The sequence below is a fragment of the Exophiala bonariae genome, assembly GCF_035927105.1.
Source record: "Exophiala bonariae strain CCFEE 5792 chromosome Unknown scaffold_2, whole genome shotgun sequence".
Taxonomy (NCBI): Eukaryota; Fungi; Ascomycota; class Eurotiomycetes; order Chaetothyriales; family Herpotrichiellaceae; genus Exophiala; species Exophiala bonariae.
In genome coordinates, this window is record NW_027042477.1 from 1,789,458 (window position 1) to 1,814,793 (window position 25,336).

Below are 25,336 nucleotides of genomic sequence, written 5' to 3' on the forward strand. Positions count from 1 at the left end.
ACAGAGCAACATCCCAACAAAGCAGTTTCTGTACAGAGTACCGAGTGCTGGACCACACCGGACCCCATCTATCTCGATTGATCGTCTTTGCTGCCCTGAAGTATATGACACACCAAAGCCATGACATGACAATGAGGCCTTATCCATTGGTCGGACCATCATGGCCGATCAATGCCCATCTCTATCGCTTCTCGTTGGGTGACAGAGCCTCGCTGATAAGGTGGGTTTGGTTCGTTTCTGTTGGTCCTCGAAACAACAATGGCTTGAATATCCGCGGACTCGATGGTCTCAATCAGATCACAATGGTGGCTGTGGCGTCTGGCTGGGTTGGAGATATTCCTCATGTCATTCAGATTGTATGGTATCAACACATCTCCGGGATCAAACATTTCTTTTTCTCTGCTTCTTATGTTAGTTCTGCTCGTGATTTCTACGAATCCGTGACTGTGTCTCGTTCTTTTTACATTTCACTCGTCGTAGGCTTCGAAATCGTGTTGCTCGGATTTACCACAGGTTCTTCACGCACCACATGAATTGACCTTCTTGAAGATGTCTTGGGCGACATCATCACCTGGCATGGCGATTAGTCGTGCGCCAGAGGGTGCAGATCTGGTTCACGATGTACCAGCGGCATCCACTGAGCAGCGGAAGAAGGTTGTTGTAGTTGGACTGGGGATGGTCGGTGTTGCTTTCGTGTAAGTGCTGTGGAAGCCGATCGTGACTTGAAGTACTGAGAGCTGTTAACTAACTATTGCCGCCACAGCGAGAAATTGATGAAACTCGATGCAAAGCGCAAGGAATATGATGTCGTGGTTATTGGAGAAGAACCCCATCTCGCATACAATCGCGTTGGCCTCACGAGCTTTTTCCAGCACCGACAAGTTGAATCACTATACCTCAACCCTCAGTCATGGTACAAAGACCATGAAGGCACCTCCTTCAGCTATCACCTCAACACACTCGTCACTGAAATCAAACCTCAAGAAAAGGTTGTCGTCACTTCAAAAGGCGATACAGTCTCGTATGACATTCTAGTGCTAGCGACGGGATCGGACGCTCTTCTCCCAAAGCATACGCCCGGCCATGATGCAAAGGGAGTGTTCGTCTATAGAACCATAGAAGACCTGGAGAAGCTGATACAATTTTCTTCCACGGTCAAAGGAACGACAGGATGCGTGGTGGGAGGTGGTTTACTCGGACTCGAGGCTGCCAAAGCCATGATGGACCTTGAAGAATTTCAAAAGGTCAAGCTCATTGAAAGAAATCGATGGGTCTTGTCAAGACAACTGGATGGGGATGCTGGCGGTATGGTTGTCGAACTGGTTCGAGCCTTGGGTCTGGATGTGATGCTTAGCAAACGTGTTGGCAAGATTCTCACAACCGAGGACAATGCCGTCAAAGGGATCATCTTTGAGGATGGCGAACAAATGGATTGTACATGCGTCATGTTTGCCATCGGAATTAAAGCCAGGGACGAGCTTGCTCGAAAGGCTGGCTTGAAATGCGCTGACAGAGGTGGTGGCATTGTCATCAATAATGATTTGAGGACAAGTGATCCCAATATCTATGCCATTGGCGAATGCGCAAGCTGGGAGAATCAGACTTTTGGGTTGATCGCCCCTGGTGTTGAACAGGCCGATGTCCTTTCATTCAATCTCAGCCAGGCTAAAGTGCATGCTCCGAGAATATTCAAACGACCAGACTTGAGTACCAAGTTGAAGCTATTAGGAGTGGAAGTCGCCAGTTTTGGTGATTTCTTCGCTGATAGGGACGGACCGAAGGACCTTCCGGTACGACATGTCAAGCGAGAAGAGAGGAAGGAAGGTGCAGGACAGACCAGAGTCAAATCCTTGCTCGATGGACCACCACCACCTGCTGTCAAGGCACTCACGTACAAGGATCCATTCCAGGCCGTGTACAAGAAATACTTGTTCACCATGGACGGTAAATATCTGCTTGGCGGTATGATGATTGGAGATACCAAGGACTATGTTAAGCTGGTGCCAATGGTTAAGAACAAGAAGGCTTTGGATGTGCCACCCTCGCAATTTATCATTGGAGCATCCAAGGATGGTGAGGAAGATGGAGATGATCTGACAGATGATACCCAGATTTGCTCCTGCCATAACGTCACCAAAGGCGACGTTGCTGGAGTGGTAAAGAACGGCTCATGCAAGACCATCGGCGAAGTCAAAACATGTACCAAAGCCGGTACAGGCTGTGGTGGCTGCATGCCACTGGTACAGTCAATTTTCAACAAGACGATGAAAGAAATGGGCAACGAAGTCTTGAATCACCTATGCCCCCACATTCCTTATTCACGAGCTGACCTTTACAACATCATCTATGTCAAAAAGCTTCAGAGTCTCGCCGAAGTCATGAAAGAAGTTGGGACCGATCCAAACAGTCTGGGATGTGAATTCTGCAAGCCTGCGATCGGCTCCATTCTTGCAAGCTCTTTCAACAAACATATTTTAGACAAACCTCTCCGTGGACTGCAGGACACCAACGACAAGTATCTTGCAAACATTCAACGCAACGGTACTTTTTCGGTTGTGCCTCGTATTGCGGGTGGAGAGATCAGTGCGGATAAGCTGATTGTCATTGGACAAGTTGCAAAGAAATACAATCTCTACACCAAAATCACTGGTGGTCAACGTATTGATCTGTTCGGTGCAAAAAAGCAAGACCTGCTGAACATCTGGAGTGAACTTGTCGCTGGCGGTATGGAATCAGGTCACGCATATGCCAAATCACTTCGAACGGTCAAATCATGCGTGGGAACGACATGGTGTCGCTTCGGTATTGGCGACTCAGTAGGTATGGCCATTCGATTGGAAGAACGGTACAAATCCATCCGTGGACCACATAAGATCAAAGGTGGTGTTTCTGGTTGTGTGCGAGAATGTGCAGAGGCACAAAATAAAGACTTTGGCCTGATAGCCACGGAAAAGGGGTTCAACATTTTTGTGGGAGGTAATGGAGGCGCCACACCCCGGCATTCTGAACTTCTGGCGAAGGACGTCCCTCCTGATGATGTGGTTCCAATCTTGGACCGATATCTGATGTTCTACATCCGAACCGCGGATAAATTGCAGAGAACTGCCCGGTGGGTGGAGCAACTTCCTCAAGGTATCAAATATCTTCGAGAGGTGGTACTCGAGGACAAGTTGGGCATTTGTGCAGAACTGGAGAAACAGATGCAAGAACTCGTTGGTACATTCTTCTGTGAATGGACCGAGACGGTCAACGACCCAGAAAAACGGAAAGCATTTGAACAGTTTGCCAATTCATCCGAAAACCAAGAACCAGCCGTGGAGAAAGTTGAGGAAAGAGGACAACTGAGACCAGCATATTGGGCACAAGACTCGGTCCTTGATGATTTCAAGGGCACACGATGGACAAGTCTGACGTGGCAGCCAATGGTTGAAGCCAAGAAGTTCCAGGATATTGACACTGGATCGTCTCAGACAGTGATCAGAGGTGATACCCAGCTGGCAGTATTCAAGGTCAAGGGCAAATACTACGCGACTCAACAAATGTGTCCACACAAACGGACCTTTGGACTTTCTGACGGCTTGATTGGAGAAGCCTCGTCACCGGACTGCAAGGACAGCAAGCTTTATGTCAGTTGTCCTTACCACAAACGAAATTTCCAGTTGAATGGAGAGGTCGACTTTGACAAGAAAGAAGCCGGTGCAGGATCATGTTCCAATGATACGAGCATGTCGATCGCAACCTTTCAAGCAGAAGAGCGGGAAGATGGTTTGGTTTATCTGAAACTCCCCCCAGTGCAGGAAATGGATGCAGTTCTTGGGACGAACAAATGGGTGGTCAAGAAGGAAGAAGGCCCCAAACCATTTGAGAGTCTGGACAGAAAACTCGGCCTCAATAAAGGGTTGAGGGCTTCCCGCACCATGGGAGCGATGCCAGGTACCGGCAATGTCAACGCAGCACGGACTGTGGCCGTTGCAGCACAGAGAAGAATTGATTGGTAAAGGCAATACTGGGGCACTTGTATATCACATGAGCGTGGCATCAGGATTTGATGAATGAGGTAAATATACATGGCCATGACATAGAATTGATGACTTTGGATGATAAAATGGAAAACTGTCTACAACCATCTCTACTTTAGGTAGGTACGTACCTCCAAGTTGTACTCAATTGAATTGAGCCGGGGGGCACAGCCACAGTGCCTGGGAATGGACCTGTAGGGATGCTTATCGGCGAGCTTAGGCACACTCAGGCTCAAAACTTCGGGGCACGTGGGTGGCGTGAGATTGTTTTTTGTTTAGTGAAGATTGGAAAGAAATAGGGTGATTGTCTGCGAATGCCTAGATAGACAACTGATGATCATGCATTGTGTCCTCTTCCCAGCGGCAAAAAAAGGAATGCTCAGTGTCATGACATCTGGTTGAGCTGATCTTCTCCAGCCTGCCTGAGAGTCGAAGTGGCTGATGATGAGCATGATTTTGTGCACAACTTTAAACCTGAAGGCAACGTTGCTATTTTCAGCCAGTTTGTTCATGTCCCGTCCCAATCAGTGCTTAATAACCCAAAATCTGAATCTGCCCTGAGACCCTGACCCTGACCCTGACGTCGATTTTTTATGCGGAACATTAACTGCGGAGGGACTTGAGGGAATGTGGCCAGATTGATTAATCCTCAATCAACACTTTATGGCCTTGATGGTTATTTCCCTACTGCCTTCCGTTTTCTCGTTCCTTCACAATCTGCATGCCATTCTTTTGTCAATATTCATATTCGTCCTCATTCACGCTCTCTCTCTCATGCACAATACCTGCATGATCCTTTCCATTTGAGCCCGTACGCCGTTCCGCCACATTCTCATTCAGACCGGCCAATATGCGCCTGCAACACGCATCACCCTTCTTTCTCACCCTCTACCTCTTCCTCCGACCTCATTGCATTCGAGCCGAACCACAATGCGCTATAGACCCCAATTCAATCGTTACCGATGCATGCACCTCATATTCTGACCTCGAGCAATTAAATGCCCAACTGGCTCCTGCTCTAGAAGAGTTGACTCAACGGACCGACTTCTTCGCCTACTATAGACTGAATCTGTACAACAAAGTATGTCCTTTCTGGAGCGATGAAAACTCCATGTGTGGAAACCGCGCTTGCGCGGTGGACACCATAGAAGATGAAAGCGAAATCCCCATGATATGGAGAGCCGAAGAGTTGAGTAAACTTGAGGGTGCAAAGGCCAAACATCCTCCCAGGGCTTTGCAGCGAGAGAGACCTAAAGACCGTCCACTACAGTATCAGCTTGGAGAGAACGTCGACGAAAGTTGCGTCCTTGAAGATGACGATGAGTGCGACGAGCGAGACTACTGTATCCCTGAAGACGAGGGTGCGACGAGTAAAGGCGACTACGTCAGTCTTGTTCACAATACCGAGAGATATACTGGCTACTCTGGAATGGGAGCCCGCCAGGTCTGGGATTCGATATACAAGGAAAACTGCTTTTCTACAAAAGTGCCCAGGCATGCAACCCTCGCTTCAAAGCCTCTCCAAGCGGCGCAGAGTTTGAAGAATATCTTCCAGGAATATGGTCGACAGAACGTGGACTCCAAGGATGATCTCTACCCTCTGGATGATGAGTGTCTGGAACAGAGAGCATTCTACCGTATTGTCAGCGGTATGCATGCTTCCATCTCCACCCATCTGTGTTGGGATTTCTTCAATCAGACAACCGGAGAATGGGTGCGCAATGTCGACTGCTACAAGGAAAGGCTCCACGGATTCCCAGAAAGACTGTCAAATGTTTACTTCAACTATGCCATCTTGACTCGCGCGGTCGCTAAAGTCAGGAAACACCTGGAGTCGTACACATTCTGCTCTGGAGATCCCGACCAGGACTACGAAACGAAACAGAAAGTTCTTGAATTGGCAGGCAAAGCGGCGGCGGGTCCGAGCACGTTCGATGAGTCAATCATGTTTCAAGATCCGTTCATGATTGATCTCAAGGATGATTTCCGAAATCGATTCCGCAATGTGTCTCGTCTAATGGACTGTGTTGGCTGTGACAAGTGTCGACTATGGGGTAAAGTGCAGACTGCAGGCTACGGTGCTGCATTGAAGATTCTATTCGAATATGACGAGAAGAAGAATGGCGAAAACCCACATCTCAGAAGAACCGAACTTGTCGCACTGGTCAATACCCTCGGCCGTGTTAGTCACAGTTTAGATGCTATCCAGAGATTCCGATATGCGATCAACACAGGCGACAACAGCGTCCTCTACAGTAACGGGCCATTACCCAAGGTCAAAGAACAATTTACCAAAGCCTCCGATGTGATAGACGATGATGAGGACGACTTCGACCTCGACGAAGACACCTACGCGCCGGAAACACCTGTCCTTCCACCGAGAACCCTGTCCGAAGAGTTCTGGGACGAGTGGAATCTCGTGTGGCGCACCTACATCATGGTCCTGAAAAGCTGGCGGGACATGCCCTTGAAATTCGCGGCCATCCTCGTCATGGAGATGAACCGCCTGTGGAACTACTGGATCGGGCTTCCCGTCCCACCTCGCTCTTGGGATCTCCATTTCCCCACCAGAGATGAGTTGTAAATATATGTGCATTTTAATGGAAACATGAAGAAGGAGTCTCGCATGAATGAGAAGGACGGATCTCTAGTTAAGAATGGAATGAGGAAGAGCCCTTGGGCGCCCGAGCATAATGGCTTCTTCAAATGGCTTGCATAGCGTTGGCGTTTTTTCCCGAGATACTAGATATTGCAAAGGTATAAAATGAAATGCATATCGTACATACACATCAACTCAACAGAAGGCCCTAGTATTTACCCCACAACCTTTGAAGAAAAGTTCGCTCTGTTCGATAATAAGACTCTCAAAACTCATGGTCGCTGGTGGGCGTGGGTGGCCAGGAACGCGTCCACGACGCGCCTGGAAACCCGCGTTGTCCGGGCAACACATGACTCCCTTTCAAGTTCGCTTGAGAACTTGGACTTTCCAGCAACCTTGAACCTTACCACTAATAATTGAAACCAGCCTCAACGCGACATAGACTACCTACCTACGCATGAGCGAGTCACCAGCATAAAACTCCACGCCTGCATGCTTAAAAAAGTCTACACGCAGAATACGCAGAACAAGTAACCTTGGAAACCCGGACTCGAGATCGATCGCAAGACATGAGAAGTCTTCTTCGGACGATTTGATTCTCGCGCATAAAACGAAACGGAACGTAGGGGCCAGACTACTACTTAAATCAATGGGGACGCCGTGCCCGGTGCCCGCGTCAGCAGGCGTGTCGCGACGGCCATGGCGAGAATCACTGTTCAACGATCTGCCCGGCGGTGATGACACGACAACCAACATTGAATTCACGTCGGCGTTTGGGAGGCCCAAGCCCCAGGTACCGGCGAAGGCGAGCTTACAGTCGTCGTTGATGGGTGGGAAGCCGCGGAGGACGAATGTTGGAAGGAAGGGGGGGAATGGTGGGTTGGGATTCACGATTTATGATGATGACGATGACAATGTCGACAATGCGGTTCGAAGTGTCGGAACAAGACTTGCTCCTGCCAACACGCTGACTGTGCCTGCAAAACGAGGCGTGATGGCCCAGCCGCCGCAGCGGCCCAAGCATCGTGTTTCTTTTATGCAACCTCCTCCTCCTTCTTCGAGTGAGGTCGAGGTCGCTGGACCTCTATTAGTCAGAGAGGATGTTTCGAACCTTCGCTCGGTTCAGAGGCAGAGCCAGTCTCGGCGGATATCTCAGGTTCCACCGCGACGGCCGGCCATGAGAGACGATAGCGCGAGGAACGAGACTCAGAAGCAACCGTATCTGCAGCAGCCGTGTCTGGCGCCTTTGCCCGAAGACATGGACTTGACGATGCCGGCGATGGATTCTACGATGACGATCCTGAAGCCTGCGCGGCGCGGGACGATCTACATCCCGAACGAGGACACGACCATGCCGAGCATGTACATGGGCATTTTCAGTCCGATCAAGGACCTCGATACCCGTGCTATCGTCGAAGCAGCCAATGTGCCAGACTCCGAGCTCACCGGCATCGCGGCGCAGATGGCGAAGAAGCGGGCACCCGCACGTCGACAGTCCGTCATAGCGGCTTCGCCAAAGCGAATGGGCGGACCGTTGCAGACTGTCTCTAGACCAGTGCAGGAATCAGCTGTGGTACAGGATAGATTAGGACAAGGAGCCGGGAAGGAAAATGTCCCACCCGGTCAGAGTCGGATGGGAAGACTGGTAGAAATGGAGAAGAAGAAAGAGAGCATGAAGCCGGCGAAGAGAATATCGGGTGTTGTGCAGAAGAACCTGAGTGTGGAACACCGATCGCTGGCGGACAGTATGGCCAGCTTGAGCTTGAATCTGGAGCCCGTCAGGCACTCCAGCAGACTATTCGCGCCGACGACGAGCTCGTTGAGCAAGGCAGCGGAGCGACCGATACACAACAGCAACGTGGGTGTCAAGACCAGTTGGAACGCCGGGCTGAAAGCCCGCACCGCACAGGATGCAGCTCCCACTACAAAGAAATCACCACCTCCCAAACCCAAAGTACCAGAGCTGCGACAAGAACAAGTGGTCGTCTCGAAGAAAGCGAGCGTCCCGAGCCGCTTCGTCGTCCCCACAGCCATGATCAAGAACGAATCTGTTCTCCCACTCCCTGCTCCCCAAACATATCCGGTCCTAACAGAGAACCTCGTGACGCCATCCATGTACGAAGACAACTGGCTGCAGCACCAGGAAATCGCCATGACACAGCTCGTGAACAGCCTGTTCGACACGTCCGACCCTCCAGCGGATCATGAGCAAGCCGGCGCAGACGGCGGGATGCTGCGCGTGCGCCTGCTCGAGATGTACGGCAACGCGGAGAGTGCATTGCTCTTCAAGCGGCTCCAGGCCGCGCTGATGTACGGTGCATTCCGTGCGCCGGTGGAGGGGTCGGCGGGCGCGGCCAAGTTGAGCTGCGATGTCGGCAAGCGCAAGGCCTTTACGGACCTGTGGCTGACGACGTATGAACTCGGGTGCTTGACGGCCGCGCTCGAAGCCGTCGTCGGTCGGAGGTGTGGTGGTGCGTCGCGATTTGCGTCGCCAAGGGCGGCGGCAGCGAGGAGCAGGAAGGAGGGAAGTGGTGCGAGTACCTGCGATGAGGAACCCCGAATGAATCGTGTGCGTCAGTCGTTGCGACGGTTCATCGAAATATTCTTGATTCGCAATGAGGATGGAGAGCTCGATGAGGCAACGTCTTCGTCCTCAACGGCACATGCATCGTGGTCGTACCAGCGGACTATGCTTCGAAGTCTGATGCTGATCAAGTTGTTGGACGCTGCGCCAATCGGTGGTTGTCTGTTTCAATTATCGTCAAGTTACAAGTCATCTCTCAGTCTAATACAAGCACTGTTTCAGATGCTTAATCCCAGCGCGGGGGATCCGACTCGAGCACTCGGGCACGTAGGTTATAGCGTCTACCGTGTCCAGCATCCTCTTGAAGAGTACAACTACAGGATACAGAACCTTGCGGTGGACCTACGAGACGGAGTACGGCTGACCAGACTTGTTGAGGTGCTCCTTCTTTCAGGCGATGACTCTCCACTCGAGGAAGCAGAACAGCAACAGAACCGGCCCGGACGGCCCCTGTCTCAACAACTCAAATTTCCATGTCTAGGCCGAGCCACCAAGATTCACAATGTGCAGGTGGCGTTGGATGCACTATACAACATCCAAGGCATGGCAGCCCTGACACACGACATCGCAGCTGATGATATCGTCGACGGATTTCGAGAGAAGACCGTGAGACTTCTTTGGGGATTGACGAACAAGTGGGGGCTAGGAGGGCTTCTTGACTGGGAAGACGTCGAACGAGAAATCAAGAGAATTGGTCGCTCAAACAGTGGCATGGATTGTGGCGGTCAAGTATATTTCACCAACGCCTTGGTGGGAGAGGAAGATGGATGCTCCAGGTATAGAACATTGTTGGTTTCCTGGGCGCAAGTCATTGCCCGTAAGAGGGAGATAAGTGTCAGCAATATGACAACTAGTTTCGCTGATGGGCTGGTGTTCGAAAGCATTGTGGACGAGTATCAGGAACACATCATCGGCAACCACCGACGAACCGATTGCAAGCATCTGTCTGAACGACTCAGGGGTCTAGGATGCAGCGATCAATTTGCAGGCCTGTTCTCACCTTCATCTTCGTCATCGAACCGAACACACATCTTTGATCAGGATTTTGTCATGGCGGCATTAGCATTTCTGTGTTCCAGATTGCTTGGACCATCAAGGAGTTCGAGAGTTGCAGTGACGATTCAAAGGGCTTGGCGAACGCGCTGGGGGCGTGTCTTGCAGGGCCGCAAAAGTCAGTTGAAAATGATGGCTGAAGGTTGTGCATCTTTGGTTCGTGCGAATAGAAGACAGGTTCTGGATGGGGATGAGTGTCAGAGTGAAGACCTACCCATTGGTAACACGTTGAACACCGCCCCTCAAGGCAAGGATGGCGAGGCTGCGGCCAAGACTGAGACTGCGTATGACACTGACAGGACGATCACGATAGAAGTGTCGATGTCGGTGGATGAGAAAGTTGACGAGCCCGAGGGTGACATCTGGTTGAGTCTTTGAGGGTGGGGATATTTGAATCAGGGGCTACCATATAGCATGACCTGGCATGACATGGCCTGACCTGACTTGGGTCTGAAGTAGTCGTGTGCCGTGTCTTGATTACCTAGGTAATGAATTGTGTACTTGATCCGCTTCGTCAAAAAAAATAAAACAGCTCCTATTATCAGTTGGACCAGCCTTGTATCCGGACCACAGTGAGGTGACCAACTCATGGGTAGCGTAGTCTGCATCGTGAAGATGGGTCCAAGGACAGTGGTGGCTGACTTGCACTGGTTACACGGCATTGCTTCCGCGTACCTGGATCTTCTGCAGGGGAATGGGCCCAAATAGTCAGGTACCAGAAAGCGGTGTCAAGTGGTCCCACTACATTAGGTCCGGATACGGGTTCGCGCATGGAAACACAGATCCAAGCACAAGGTCTCAATAGTTAGAGGCCTGTGGCATGTGTTTGATAGATCGGTAGTGGGAATAGACTGGGGCCATGGACACATGTAGATTGAACGATGTGGGACTGTACTACCTATATCGATATTGATAGATTTCTATTGATTCAGCACGGAGCACGCCTCAGCACAGAACAGATGTCGATCTCCACGGAAGGCCAGTCGTTGCAGAAGCAGCGACTTGGACATGAGGCAAAGAAGACAAAGAGGCCAGAGCCCGAGCGGCGTGCCCTGTGCCTGTGCCTGTGCCTGTGCCTGTGCCCTGTGCCCCTTCTCATTCGGAAGGGCGTCTGATGGCGGAAGCTGGTGATCCGAACAAATGAGCATCAACCACATTGCTCTAGACGAATGATCAGCAGTGAGCAGTGGTAATGTCGGCGTCAATGTCGGATATTTGACGAGGTGTCGGTTGCAGGTGTGTATTGGTATCCATTCGCGTGGAAGACGGAGGGAGTCCCTGCGAACGGAGCCTCCAAATCTAACATGGTCTCTCGGGACATTGGACCGTGCCGGTAGTGTTACTCCAGACAGACTATCCGTAGCTCGTATGGCATCATGAGGAGGCAAAAGGCAAAGGGTTCATGGCTCAAAGGGCTAACGTCCTTCCGTAAAAGGACGCTGCTGCATGATGCTGAAGATTGTTGATTTCTCCGAATTTCAAGCCATTTTCACCCACCATGATTCTTACGAAGTACGTCCGGAGCTCTTTGCCGCCGAATTGAATTCAGCCATGGTCCCATGGTCAACCCGTATTTGCAACCGTCACATGGGCAGAGAGATTTCTCATGGAAACTCAGTCGTCCTCGACGTGTTAATTTCTCGGGGGCTTTCCCGCTTGAAGGGGATTCTGCAGCAGTTCTGCAGCTGAATCAGTGAGACCCCGGTCAGTGCCTCTTTATCCAGGGGATCAATTGGACGATACATGGACACCCTCAGCCGTGTGGAAGCGATCCGAGTTCTTGGGTCTGGTTCCTCAAATTTCCACGCACTGCAGCTTGCAGCTTCAAATTCGAGTTCGAGTTTCTGGGAGCCACTTGGAGTTCTCTCGGGCATCCTTCTTGTCGTATCCGATTATTTACCGAATGCGAACCACAGGCCACACCGTTCTTTGCGCCTACTATAGCGTGCAAAACAACACGTCAAATGTACCGAGTCCATTCTAGTGAATTCTTGGGCCGGTCTGGACCCACGCCGGTGTCCTTTATCAAGTTGGTCACTAAACTCATCCCGTCAACCCCGGCCACGTCTCTGTCTTTTTTTTTGGCAAAAGGTTAAACCTCACTCAAGTTCTGGGATCGAGATCCCCAACCCACTGACCGGCCTTTTCCAACGGCTCGGTACTCATGCCGTCCCTTGGATCCAGAGACTCCTTTGATCACCCTATCATGCAAAGGACTGACTGTTCCCCCCGTCTTTTTGCCTCCTACTGAGTGGAGTCATGCCCTACCTTGTCCCAGTCCCAGCAGCTTGGGTCCTCCTTCCTCTGTCGTGGACTTCGTGGGACCCATCGTCTTCTCTTGCGTCAAAAACTCTTGTTTCTCGGGTTCTCTCAGGTCTTCCCACGTCAGCTCCCGTCGTGCAAAAGATCTTTGGACAATGTTCATGATTCGTGAACCCATTACTAGGCCAGTAGTGCTTGCCAATTCATGTCCCCTTCTCTTCTCTACCTCGAGAGAGAACAACACAGAGTCCTTCCCCTCTAATTTGTTGAACTCAAGGGCGACCAACCCGTACTATACATTTTGATCTCTTTTCGACCTTTACACTCATCAAAACATGTCTTGTCAACGCCATCTTGGTCTCAAATAGTCGTTTTTGACCGTCGCCCTTAAATAGTGACTTGAAAATGTCTCTGTCTTCCCTCCCACCAGAGCTTCTTCATGAGATACTAGTCTACCTACCAATCTCCAACATCCTTGCCTTTTCTCAGACATGTAAGGAGAACTTCACCACCTCGACACTAGCTCTGCAAACACTTCACCTTGCGGTCTTACCCCGTCGTATCTATGGCCTGTTGACATTCCTCAACTCTCTTCACCTCGATGACAACGACCATCCAGACATATACGATGGCACATCTACACTTCACCAAATCACCATTCCATCCGAACTACCTATCAAATATCTCGAATCATCCACAAAATCAGGATCTTCAAGACCACGGAAGCCGAAATTGACCCCAGCTCAGTATCGAGAGCAGCTTTTCGCTCTTCAGAACAAGCTAGCATGCTCTGCATTGTCGACCTCTGCGCTGTCCAAAGTTCGTACCTTAAGTCTACACCTCTACGAGCTAACTTCTCCGGACTTGACAAATCTTCTCGCTACATCATTCGATAACCTCCAAAATCTTCACCTCAATTTCTCCCATCCTTATCTGCACGACACTTGCCTCCCAGCACGATATTGGACATCACCAATCTTCTTAAAAGGCAGCCCCATCTGGAATTCATTGGCCGGTCTAGGTGATCAGCACGCAGCAACTCTGAAGCTGAGAACCTTGGAGACATTAACCATTGAGAGAGCGGGGATTACAAGTGTCCAGCTACGCAAGTGGGTAGAGCAGAATCCTCGATTGAGGCAACTCGTTCTGAGAAATGTTTTGGGTGTGGATCGTGAATTCGTTGAGTGGTTGGGTCAGTATTACTCCTCGACAAGTAGTATTGGAAACAGGGAGAGACTTGTGAGGCTGGAAAAACTCTCCCTGGAGCAGTGCTCGTCTCTTTCGCTCAAAACGAGAGAAGACTTCACTTGGCTCGATTCTCTATTCAATCTGACATCACATGCCACAACCACCGAGACGCCGGAAACGATCACAGATCTGGCCATCAGATCCGATTCGAGCTGTCTGGGGACTTTATCTTTGTTGGGCTCAAGCTCTAGTACCGTGTCCATTGACAATCTTCTCGCATATCTTGAAGAAGGCAAACCAGCCGTCAAAAGAATAACCCTTCCAGATGGACGGACTTTCGTTGCGAAAAGTCCGCAAAAGCAAAAGCTCCAGAGTAAACATGGGTCAAATCCTACTCGCCCCACGACGACCAGGAATGGAAGCACGAGGAGTCTGAATGATATCCATGTATCAGACGAGGACAACAGCGAAGAGGATGATCCTGATGCAGACACAAGTGAAGAAGAGGAAGAGGAAGGCAACAAGATTGAATCGCGTGGCAGCCGAGCACGAGCTTCGGTATCGTTTCTTTGTGAAAAGAAATCCCTAGCCATGTGGAAGGGAGCCTGGAGTGGTACTCGTCGCCAAGGCGGAGCGTCTGAAGGTACCACGTCTCTACAACCGGGGAATGCAACCATCGAGGTCGATGAGCGACATGTCGCATTAGATGCGGATAATGACCGCAGTCGGCTCATGAGACCAATTGTCAAAAGGTTGAGGCAGTGAAGAATGAATGGATGGAAACGAATTCAATTTAGACTCGCTCGACATGATCAGAGAGAGACCTATGGAAAGGGAACGAAATGAAATGAAATGGGAGGGCAATATACTTGGAAAAACTTTGGGTGGGAGAAATTATGACGGACTCTGAATACCCCAGGATTATAGGATGGGAATACGCAAGTATGACGACTTGGCAGGAATTGGAATGATCAGGTTGGGACTTACAGATGTGGGATCGGCTATCTCTTTCACTACTACTGCGAGACTGTGGCTCACGTCAAAAGATGGACAACAGCGAGGCTAGACTGGCTAGACTGGCAAGGAGGCAAAAACTTGGGATGGATGTCTGTGATTTTGAAAGCTGATTTGACGACTTGATGAGGTGTATTGAATGAATAAATAACTAGGTATGGCTATTTTGGTAAACCAGGTAGCGGGGTTGAAAGATTTCTCCCTTCTCTCACGACAGATATGATTATTTAGAAAGACATTCGCTACTTTACACGTCATCTTCTTCCTTCACATGGTCTTGGAGAAGATCAATACGAGCTTCAAAAACCATCATATAGCATAGCGCCAACATACGACCTCACCGGGTGGGTAAATGTCACTGAAACCAATCAATTAACTCATCCCCACATGGCCACTCCCCTAAATAACCAAAACCTTACAACTCAACGACCAACTTCAGCGCACTGACGCCCTCCCTCAGCCGATCCAGGGCGACATCCAACCCGCGCAGGCCAGCAGGCACGGAGTGCGTCTCAGGCGCAGGGATGAACGCGCCGCTGTCCAGGGCTGGGCACAGCCAGCGCGCGAACACGAACGCGAAATGCCGGTCGCGCAGCCCCTGTTCTACCGGCGGCGGGAGGATGAAGCGCGTGTCGACGCCCTCTGTCATCGGCGAGGACGCGTCCATGGGCACCGCGGTCGCGACGATGCCTTTGTCCGCCCCATCGCTGGTAAAGGCCGCGATGACTTCCTGCGCCGACTGCAGGTCGCCCGTCGCGTGGAATGCGAGGTCCAGGCTCACGTTGGCCGCGCGTGCGGCGGTTATGATTTGTGTGACGACGCTGGCGGGTGCGCCGTGGTAGTCGAAGACTGCGGCGGCGCCGAGGGATTGCAGGTATTCGGCGTGTCGCGGCGAGGCGACCGCATAGACGGTCAGGCCGAGCGTCTTGGATGCGATTTGCACGGTCGCGAGCCCGATGCTGCTTGCTGCGCCCCAGACTAGGAGACCTTTTTTGGTGGTCGTCGTGGTGGTATTGATTTTCGTATCGTAGGACAGGTCGAGGGTTGTGATCCCGGACCAGGCGGTCACCACGGCCATGGGGAGTGAAGCGCCTTGGTTGAAGCTGATGGTGTCTGGGAGTGGGGTGACGTTATCGGCAGGAACGAGGACTTTGGTCTGGAACGCGCCGTATGAGGGCTTGCCTTGTGTGTAGATGGACACTGCATAGGCGGCAACACGAGTGCCCGATCTGAGAAGCGTGCCTCTCGAGGACTGGGGTACATCGGCGCCTACTGCTGCGATCGTTCCGGCTATGTCGGAGCCTGGGATGGCTGGATAGTCCTGCAAAAGGAAGCCCGAGTCTCGCATGTAGTAGTCCACTGGGTTCAGAGCGATGGATTTGACGTCAATGAGAATCTCGTTTGGTCCGGGGCTTTGCGTGGGTAATTTCTGTATAGAAAGTCGCCCTGCCTTGGAGACGAGCATCGCTGCGTCGTGCGTGGGAGTTGCCATTGTTGTTTGAGATCTGATGAATCTTGTCTTACCAGATTCGAGGGCTGTTGACGGCCAGTACTTCTATTTTGCTTGCAAAGCGTCTCGAGTTCAAATCTCAGATTGGCATCTTCCCTGGGGTTACGACATATTCTATATATCGAGCGGCATGGTCCCGATGATTCCATATTCCATATTGGCGACCTACCGTGGAAATTCCTTTTGGCCTACCTGTATCAAGTGATGCTTGATTAGAACTCTCCGACATCTTGCTGTGATGCGGGAAAGAAGTTGTTCCGGAGTGTTGATATGTTTCCGAGCCGTTACATGTACGATGTAATCAGGTGGAAGGGACGAAATGGTGGTTGACGATGAAGCTCACCTTCTGGAGATTAGGACTTGATCTCGGGATTCACACTTCCCTTGAGAGGCCTAGTTGGAGAGATACCCTTTCTTAAGTCCGTGTAGTCAGTGTGCGATTTGGAGCCAAATCACGTGGTACCCCGACGCGTCCCCCGCACTTCCACTCAACGCGTCTCTCCAGCTTGTGTAGCAACTTTGCGATTGACGATTTGGATCCTGGAACAGTGACTTGAACATCAAACACCATACTGGCGGTTCCCTCCACAATCTCCCAGGGTGGAGAGAAATGAAATGATATGGACGACTCACTCTACGACACATCATGGATACTGTACACCATCCCCTCCCTGAGCACACCACTAAACTCACTTCTCGCTCCTCCACCATCCTCTTCGCAATCCACCACATTTTCTGCTCTTGACCAGCATGCCAAAATCCTCCACAACTCCCTCATTGATCGCCAACGACCCCGATACGAAGATGAGGAAGAGAAAGAGAAACTCGGTGGACTGCGAGCATGTACTTGGACAAGACTATCAGGAGGCACCCGACGTGAGGCAAGAACGCGGCCCATCGTCAAGCAAAAGCGCAAACGTGAGGAGATGACCGACGACGACAAGATTAATCTGGAGCAAGGATTACTGGTGTCTTTAGTTTACGACAAAACGACCTATAAATTCGCCATATTCGCCGCCGCCCAACCCGAGACTTCTACGAAGCGGCCCAGGTTTTCAGCGTTTAGACCTCCAGCCCCACGGACGACCGAAACTAAACCAGACAATCAAGGCATCGTGTTGGCAAAAGCTTCACCTTCTGCATTCAAGGCATTTCAGTCATACTTGTCAGACATGTTTGCCATAAAAGAGATCAATGCCTTAAAACTTCCACCTCAGTTCCTCCAATCCACCATTGCCAAATACATATCCACCATACATACAGGCTTGTCACGGACTACTTCAGAGCGACAGTTGCCTTTGGATATCAAGGCCGTCCTCGGCATGATGAAAATCTCCATCAGCTTCTCCGCGCCCATTGCACCGAGCCTGAAGATGCTTGACGTCGAAGTGCCTAGTGAGACTATACTGGCAGCGATAAGTCGTATTGATCCGGACAAGAGGGCCGAGAATCACGATCGCCACGAGCCCGAGCAGCAGGAAAATGCGACGGAAACTGTTCTCGACGTGCTCAAACAATCAATATACGAAAGGACCGGGCTAAAACTTCCGCTCTCCCAAGACGAGAAACCCAAAGATCCAGACCCCGCAGATCAGACAGAAGACAATGTAGAACCCACTCCTGCAGATGCCACAGCGATACCAACAACAGCACCAGCAACAACAGACGACAACAAGCCAGAACCCGAACCCGAACCCCCAATGCGCATCTCACGGATCCTCTCCGCCGCATTCGCCATCTCCAGTGAAGGCCGATTGAAACTCGCCCTGAAAGCCGCGGAGACATGTGACAGCGAGGGTGAAGGAAATCACGACAACGAAGATTCCACGCTACAGCCCAACTCTGGCGCCAACGTCGTGCGCGTGGCTAACGAAGCCCTACTGAAAGCTGTGCTACTCGAAGCAAGAAGGCAGAAGAGAGAAGACGCCTGAAGTCAACTGCAGTACGCAAGACTATGAACTATGGAGTGGGTCAGGATCCGGCGATCCTACTATTGAGCATGTCATATGCGCCTAAGTAGTGTTATCCACATAATGCGTCATGAAGTTATGATACCTGTTTGATATGTTTGAACCCAGGCGGCCAATGAGACGTGTGCTGGATTACGGATAGAGTACCAAATACTTGCAATAAATATGCAAACCCCATTTTCTCGCCCGAGTTGAGTTGAATTGGGCTCTACTCGACACGGCTGGAAGCAAACGAAAGACGCTAATGGCTGCGTTGACGCTGGGGGAACAAGCACTCCTTCCCGCGAGACTACAAATCAACAACTATAACATCCAGCCATTCTGGTCAGAAAGCATGTGGTCAGCTAGTGCAATGGAAGGTTCGATACAGATGGAGTACTCTGATGCCTGCCATCCTCATCATAGGCTATGGTTCGCGAGAGACTGGACGTGTCTAACATGCCTGCGTCAATTGCCCGTCGCAGTCGCATTTCTTTCAGCAACGCTTCCCTGAGCACGGATTGGACCATGTATGCCAGCAAACTTGTCGCCGATGCGGATGCACCAACTATTTGCCGGCAAGGGGTTGCATTGGGATCCTCTCCGTACCCGCCCCCACCAGGAGTCATCACAATGATCCTGTCACCTGCGTTCATAAAGGTCGTTGCCTTGCCTCCCAAGCTGATTGTCCGACACGTCCCATCCTCGGGATCTTTGCGAATCCAAAGATTAACTCCTCTCTTGCCTTCACTTCCTCCAGCCATGCCATAAGGCGGGATGACTCGCCGCTCTGACAGTACGGAAACTTGCATGGGTCGCCGAAATTCAATGTCCCGTATGCACCCCTCGCCGCCGTGGTGTAGACCACCTCCTCCACTGTTGGCACGGATCGAAAACTCCTGCAGGAGGACCGGATATCTCCTTTCGCAGATCTCGGGGTCTGAGATCCGGGTATTCGTAACGTGAGTATGAACGCCACTCTCGCCCTCCCAGTCAGCCCCGGCTCATGATCCACCGGCTATAGTCTCATAATTCCCAAATCCTTTGATAACTTTGCCAGTCGCATTGTTCTGTATCGCGTCCATGTAGAACTTGACCACAGGCCACGTGTCCTCCTGTATTAGAGCATTGATGAGCTGGATACCACGCTTGTTGGAAGATATAGCTGCTTTGAGGTCGGCGATATTGTCGCGTAGCGTTCGAGTGCCGCTGCAACCAGGATAAGAACCGGGGATCTCGTAGAGAATGTCGATCAAACCTTCTTCATCAAAGACGCCCTCTTTGACCAGCTTGAATGACTCGATCGCCGCTCCTTCCTGCCAGAGTTCTGTTGAATTAGGAGGCATAGACCCAGGTTGGGTACCGCCAATGTCAGCATGATGTCCTCGATTGGCAACGAAAAGGAGAATCTCAGTCGGATTACTTTCGTTGTCAAATACTGGTGTGATTACCGTTAGATCCGGCAAGTGCGCCCCACCTGAACAAGGGTGATTGCTGAGCAGGACATCTCCCGGTTTCAGTTCACCCGGCTTATAGAGTCGTGCTGGATAGGCGATTGCATAACTCATGGAACCTAAGTGGCCCGGAATGTGAGGTGCATTGGCCACTAGTCCACCATCTGACGAGAAGACTGCACAGGAGAAGTCTAACCTTTCTTTGATGTTGACAGAGACTGAGGTCTTTTGCATAGTCTGACCCATCTGCTCAGCAACACTCATGAAACGATGACCAAAGACACTCAGCCGGACGTGATCCACAATATTATCAGGGAGCTGCTGCTTCGACGTATCCTGGACATCAAGAATTAGATGCTCAGATAACAGGATAGCTTCGCTTGTAGAGTCAAGTACCACAGTCTGAGTTTTGTCGGCTATCACAGCAGGTCCGAGGATCCGGGCTCCGACATGGAGCATATCCATGTAGTATACTCCAACTTCGGTCCAGCCGCGGCCTTCGAAGTAGACTTGGCGAGTTGACATGGCTTGCGCTGGAGTTCCTGGCGGCGAGCTTTGAATCCTTCGTAGTTCGTCGATGGGATTGCTCAAGTTCATTTCCGCCGACTTTTCCTATGCTGCGAACTCTTACATCATCCACCAATATGTCTCTCTGTTGTGTGAAGCCAAACTCTTGTTGGTGGCGGTCGATAAATGCCTTGCCGAACCCAGATATGTCACGCGGGACTCTACCATTAACGCAGTGTCGCTGCCTTGATACCTCATGTTCAAGAACATCTCATGTTCTACTTGTTCTGGGCTGAAGCCTTGGCTGATAAGCCCTTCGAGGCCCTGATTCTGCAATCTGTTAAGTCGATCTTCCAGATGTTTTATAGCCAGGGGATCGAAAGTGCTTGAGTCAGGTTCTTGGTTCTCCACAACAACATCGGCAAGGGCCATTCCATAAGCAGATAAGATACTCGAGTATCTAGGTATCAGTACCCGATGAATGCCAAGCGCTTGCGCGACCTCGACAGCATGTTGACCTCCAGCACCGCCAAAGCAAGCCAAATCATGTGCGGAGGTTTCAAATCCTCGGCCCTCGCTCAACATCCGGATTGGACGAGCCATGCTTGCGTTGGCAATGCAAAGAAATCCCAGGGCTACGTCCTCGATAGAAAGAGGAACATCCCCGTCTTTGTCTTTGTTAATGGCATCTGTAAGTTCTGTGAACTTGAATTTCACGATGTCCAAGTTGAGAGGTCTAGCATCGAGCTCCGGAATGATGCGCCCGAGGAGAAAACTGGCGTCTGTGACTGTCAAAGGCCCTCCTCTACCATAACAGGCCGGTCCAGGGTCAGCCCTGGCATTACTGGGTCCGACCTTGAAGAGACTATTCTCCCAGGAGAGGATAGATCCGCCTCCCTCCGCGACCGTGTTGATGTCAAGGTGTGGTGTTTGAATGGTAACCTCGGCTATCGTGCTTTCAAAGATATGTTCAAGTGAACCTGCATAACGTGCAACGTCTGTGCTTGTACCACCCACTGTCGTATGTTAGTAAAGGTTAAGTTTTACATAGTAGCTAACTCACTATCGAAACCCAACAATGGCGTAGCGCTGATAGGATCATAACATGTTTTTGCAATGCCAACGACACCGCCAGCAGGACCACTCAAGATACCTCGAAGGCCACCGAATTTGGTGAATGAAGTCAATCCTCCGTCTGACTGATTGAGGAAAAGTTTCTGAGCTTGCTCATCTTCAAGGTTGCCTTTTAACCCTTTTCGGAACTTTGTAAGGTACTCGTCAGTGACTGGAGTAAGGTATGCATCAGCAACGGCAGATTGACTGCAAGGCACCAATTTTGCCATAGACTGGAGCTCAAATGACGCTGCCACACGGAAACCAAACTTTCTTGCCTCTTGTGCAACCTCCAACTCGTGTTGCGGGAACGTGTATGAATGCAGCATTGCAACAGCGATACCTCGATAGCCTTGGTTCCAAGGCTCGTGTAGGTCTCTTCGTACCATGTCGAGGTCAGGCGATTTGATAATACGTACAGGCTCCCCGGTGAGCCCCATTCTGAGCTGAGGATCTTGAGTGATATCGACTGGCTGTGGCTCTGGATCCTCGGCAAAAGTTTCGATGGTGACGCGCTCGTCCACCTCCACAACAGCATCGTATAGCTTGTTCAACCTTTGGACAGAGAGATCAAAAATGTGCGGCCATGCTTGATTTCCTATTCTTAATATGTCGCGAAAACCTTTAGTGATGAGCAGAGCGTCTCTCTCTCCCTTTCTTTGGAGTAATGCATTCGTTGCAACCGTCGTGCCCAACCGGATGATCCCAACAGGTGTGAGGTCTAGTGCTGTACCCCGCGGTATTTGCGACCCTGTTGCGATCTCGAATATTTGACGGATACATTCCGTAGGGGCATCATCATACACTTCCGGACATACTGACAACACCTTAAAACAACCTCCTTAGGTTGACCTGGTATTTGAGCCCATGCATCTGTGTAAGTGCCTCCTCTGTCACTTGCGATTCATATCCCTTTTGCTTGTCATTGGATGATGCTTTCGACATTAATGACATGAAAGGAACGTACAAAATCCCCAATATCGATTGCAGACGGAACAGAACAATTACTTGCTCAATATAAACCTACTAGGCAGGATTTTCAACACTGTTATAGCTTAGGTGGGCCGTCTGAGGCCTTTGTCGGCCATGTCAGTGATGAAGACAAGCCTTGCGCCAACAGCGGGCGGCCTTTCGACCAGCAGCGGAAATGAGAACACATCGTCCTGGCTACAAAGGTTGGGGTGCTCATTAGGCGTTCGGCAACTTCGAGTAGAGCCGGGTGGGAAGGCAGAGTTGCAAGGTAGCATTATTATATACGATCGATAGATCCACTGGTGAACGGTGCCTTCCGTAACGACGATATTGATCCCTCATCGGCTCTGGAATCCGAGTGATCTTCGGTGATAGCTTTAGATCGGGAGTTTGCAGGCATCTATTTCACAGTATTTGCCGAGTGTTGCACCAAGGAGGCACTTCTGACCCACCGTACCAAGCCTATTACGGCACCGTACGGATGCTCGGTACCTTAGATAGAATAGGTACCTAGGTATCTACATACCCTAGAACCGACTAACACATACTCAATACGGACAGAAAGGGCAACCTCAGAGACCTACAAATTGACATTTCACTTCATTCTACTACTATCCAAGATAAGGGAAAGGTATGGTCTTCATCTAAAGCAACGCTCAATTGATGCTAAAATAACTGCAAAACTAATGGCTAGAACCTTGAAGGAAGACAACAGCGAGGACAACATCATCCATTCTCGACGACGGCCTTGGCCTTTCCAGAGCCTCCGACGCCCGCATTACTCGGCACTCTCTGAGGGCTATTGACGCCACTACCAAGCCCTCCGTGGGAGTAGACACCCTCGAACTCTCCCCTTAGGTTGTCCACCAGTTTTTGCACCCCGTCAATCTCGGTGCTTAGGTCTTCCACATTGCCAGCTAATGCGGCAACCTCGTCGAATTTTCTCCTTCGATTTGCGTCCGCGATCATTTCCTGCACCATGAATTTCTGCTCTTCAAGGACGATGAGTCGCTCGCGAAGGGATTTCTCTTCCGCCTCGAGTTCTGAGACACGAGATGAAGCGTACGAGGCTATAGAGAGGTTCGATGAGCTGTCATGTCGCATGTGATTGCTATTCAGGACTGCTAGGGTGGAACGAGGATTGTTGGGGTCGATTTTTGAAGACGAGTTTCCGTGTGGTGTGGCATGTTTGAGAACCTTTGGTAAGGATTTGAGAGGTAGCATGTGTAGGTGAAGGAATTGACTGGCATTTTGGTGGATTGCCTTCTGTAATTTGAGCTGAGTGGGTGATGAGCTAGGCATATCACGAATTCGACGAGCAGCCGTATCAAATTGGGTAAAAGACTCCATTAATCGTTTTCGTGTCCGAGATGCATCAGCAATCTGGCTGGAAGATGGTGGTTGGTCGGGATTTTGAAGTGCTTGAAGCAGTTTCTGAAACTTTGGCATCAAGAGTCGAATACCCCGTTCAAATTGGATTAGATTGTTGTACGCACGAGTAAATGGTGCAGTAGCTTGGGTAGACAGTGATTCCTGAAAGTCTCGGTGAGAGAAAATTGTGTGATTGCACTCTTTACAAAGTCGAATGTCCAGAGCAATAGTGTTGTCAGGAGCGGGTTTTTCTGCAATGAATTGGCGCTTGTTAGCTGTCATTACATCAGTAAAGATGGACCAAGGAGAAGAAAGGTCAGGAATGACCTACTGGTAGCAACATTGAGACCCAGGACAACCGAGCAGGCTGTCGCTGGATCTCCACAAACCACTTTACCACATGTCCTGCAATGGTGTCGTCGGAAGGTGTATTGAGTAAAGTCTTGTTGACAATATGGACACCTAGCAACATCCGCATCATTTTGCCAAGTGACAATTGTCTGTTCGAGTGCCTTTCGAGGATCATTCTGGCCCCATGATAAAGACCACCTTTTGTTCGTAGCAGTTTGGGGGATCTCATCAGGCGGATTGGCAAGCAATTGAGTCAGTTTGGAAAGCCTCTTCTCCAGTCTTGATACCTCCATTTGTCTCTGGCTGGAATTTGACTGGCGCACGGAGGCGAACAGGTTTGTTCTATCTCTTTCCAATCCATGTCTGTCCGTATAACCTTCACGGCTCTTGTAGCAGGTCTCACAGACTCGATACCACATCCCCCTTACGGGCTCATGCTGTGCTGATCTTGACAGTTTCATTTGGTACATGGTATGTTCATCGCAGAAGAGTTTTCCACAATTTCGACAGTTGACAACGCCTGTGGTGGCCCCCAGTCTCTTCTCACAGGTAGGATCTGAACAAGCGTCATACCCACTCCTTTTCTGCCAATGTTGCTTGTTGATGATATCGTCTGGATCGATGACTGCCGGGACGGGTTTGGGAGGTGGAGGTGGAGGAGTGGCAGTTCTAGACTCTTGGACCTCTCTGGGAACGGAATTCATTCGAGGGGTAGGGGTACTACTCCGTACCATATCATGGTTTGATTCAAAAACATCCAGGCCTTTGAATTTCTGATTCAAAACAGCCAAGGGTTGGAACTTTTTAGCCTTGACCATCTGTTGCTTGAACCAATCTTTAACCTCATCCTGTTGCTCTTCTTCTATCTCTTTATGTGCATCGTCAAGATGTCTATTCAGCTGTAACAATGTTACCATTTCCTCGTTGCATATTGGGCAAACCATTCGGTCCCCTGCGGCGGCGGCTGCCAAAGCCAGATCAGGACCTCCATGATCAAGAGATACTCGAGAAGCAATGTCCTGAGGGTCGGATGACGGCGGGGTGGAACTTCCACTGCCGGTGGTGTTCAAGGACAGGGTGGAAGCAGAGGGTGACAAGACATGGGCCGGTAAAGGAGAAGACGTTTTGGGGGGAGGTGGTGGAGGACCAAGTGATCTACCGCTACCTAGGATTCGTCCACCTCCAATGGTGCGCCCTGACATTGCACAGCAATGCAGCTTTCCATGAAGCCAAAGGATATCTAAAGGAGAGGGTTTGTATACAGACAAAATAGGCGCATCCACATGATTTGTCCCAAGGACAAATGTGTGTGAACAGTGGAAGATGCAGTGGAGGGGGGATGTCGAAGGCTGGCAGTGGTGGTAGTGTCACTGGGCAAGCGGCGGAGCAG

The 25,336-nt window shown here is 50.6% G+C and overlaps 9 protein-coding genes across 9 annotated transcripts; 5 read left to right on the top strand and 4 right to left on the bottom strand.

Moving 5' to 3' along the window:
* Window positions 1-549: 549 nt before the first annotated feature.
* Window positions 550-3,998, top strand: LTR84_005161 (uncharacterized protein; the record flags this gene model as incomplete). Its single annotated transcript, XM_064848733.1, has 2 exons — window positions 550-695; window positions 764-3,998. 2 exons carry the CDS (start codon window positions 550-552, stop codon window positions 3,996-3,998), a joined length of 3,381 nt encoding a protein of 1,126 aa, XP_064711357.1.
* An 871-nt stretch (window positions 3,999-4,869) lies between these two features.
* LTR84_005162 (uncharacterized protein) lies at window positions 4,870-6,603 on the top strand (the record flags this gene model as incomplete). The annotated part of the gene is made up of 1 exon (XM_064848734.1): window positions 4,870-6,603. One exon carries the CDS (start codon window positions 4,870-4,872, stop codon window positions 6,601-6,603), a length of 1,734 nt encoding a protein of 577 aa, XP_064711358.1.
* A 664-nt stretch (window positions 6,604-7,267) lies between these two features.
* Window positions 7,268-10,633, top strand: LTR84_005163 (uncharacterized protein; the record flags this gene model as incomplete). Its single annotated transcript, XM_064848735.1, has 1 exon — window positions 7,268-10,633. The coding sequence occupies one exon, from the start codon at window positions 7,268-7,270 to the stop codon at window positions 10,631-10,633; it is 3,366 nt and encodes a 1,121-aa protein (XP_064711359.1).
* A 2,289-nt stretch (window positions 10,634-12,922) lies between these two features.
* On the top strand, window positions 12,923-14,470 carry LTR84_005164 (uncharacterized protein; the record flags this gene model as incomplete). The annotated part of the gene is made up of 1 exon (XM_064848736.1): window positions 12,923-14,470. The coding sequence occupies one exon, from the start codon at window positions 12,923-12,925 to the stop codon at window positions 14,468-14,470; it is 1,548 nt and encodes a 515-aa protein (XP_064711360.1).
* Window positions 14,471-15,134: 664 nt separating this feature from the next.
* LTR84_005165 (uncharacterized protein) lies at window positions 15,135-16,211 on the bottom strand (the record flags this gene model as incomplete). The annotated part of the gene is made up of 1 exon (XM_064848737.1): window positions 15,135-16,211. One exon carries the CDS (start codon window positions 16,209-16,211, stop codon window positions 15,135-15,137), a length of 1,077 nt encoding a protein of 358 aa, XP_064711361.1.
* Window positions 16,212-16,849: 638 nt separating this feature from the next.
* On the top strand, window positions 16,850-18,160 carry LTR84_005166 (uncharacterized protein; the record flags this gene model as incomplete). Its single annotated transcript, XM_064848738.1, has 1 exon — window positions 16,850-18,160. The coding sequence occupies one exon, from the start codon at window positions 16,850-16,852 to the stop codon at window positions 18,158-18,160; it is 1,311 nt and encodes a 436-aa protein (XP_064711362.1).
* Window positions 18,161-18,543: 383 nt separating this feature from the next.
* On the bottom strand, window positions 18,544-20,229 carry LTR84_005167 (uncharacterized protein; the record flags this gene model as incomplete). Its single annotated transcript, XM_064848739.1, has 2 exons — window positions 18,544-19,118; window positions 19,194-20,229. 2 exons carry the CDS (start codon window positions 20,227-20,229, stop codon window positions 18,544-18,546), a joined length of 1,611 nt encoding a protein of 536 aa, XP_064711363.1.
* Window positions 20,230-20,259: 30 nt separating this feature from the next.
* On the bottom strand, window positions 20,260-22,035 carry LTR84_005168 (uncharacterized protein; the record flags this gene model as incomplete). Its single annotated transcript, XM_064848740.1, has 3 exons — window positions 20,260-21,155; window positions 21,203-21,807; window positions 22,028-22,035. The coding sequence occupies 3 exons, from the start codon at window positions 22,033-22,035 to the stop codon at window positions 20,260-20,262; spliced, it is 1,509 nt and encodes a 502-aa protein (XP_064711364.1).
* A 915-nt stretch (window positions 22,036-22,950) lies between these two features.
* LTR84_005169 (uncharacterized protein) lies at window positions 22,951-25,148 on the bottom strand (the record flags this gene model as incomplete). The annotated part of the gene is made up of 2 exons (XM_064848741.1): window positions 22,951-23,870; window positions 23,927-25,148. 2 exons carry the CDS (start codon window positions 25,146-25,148, stop codon window positions 22,951-22,953), a joined length of 2,142 nt encoding a protein of 713 aa, XP_064711365.1.
* Between the last annotated feature and the right edge of the window lie 188 nt (window positions 25,149-25,336).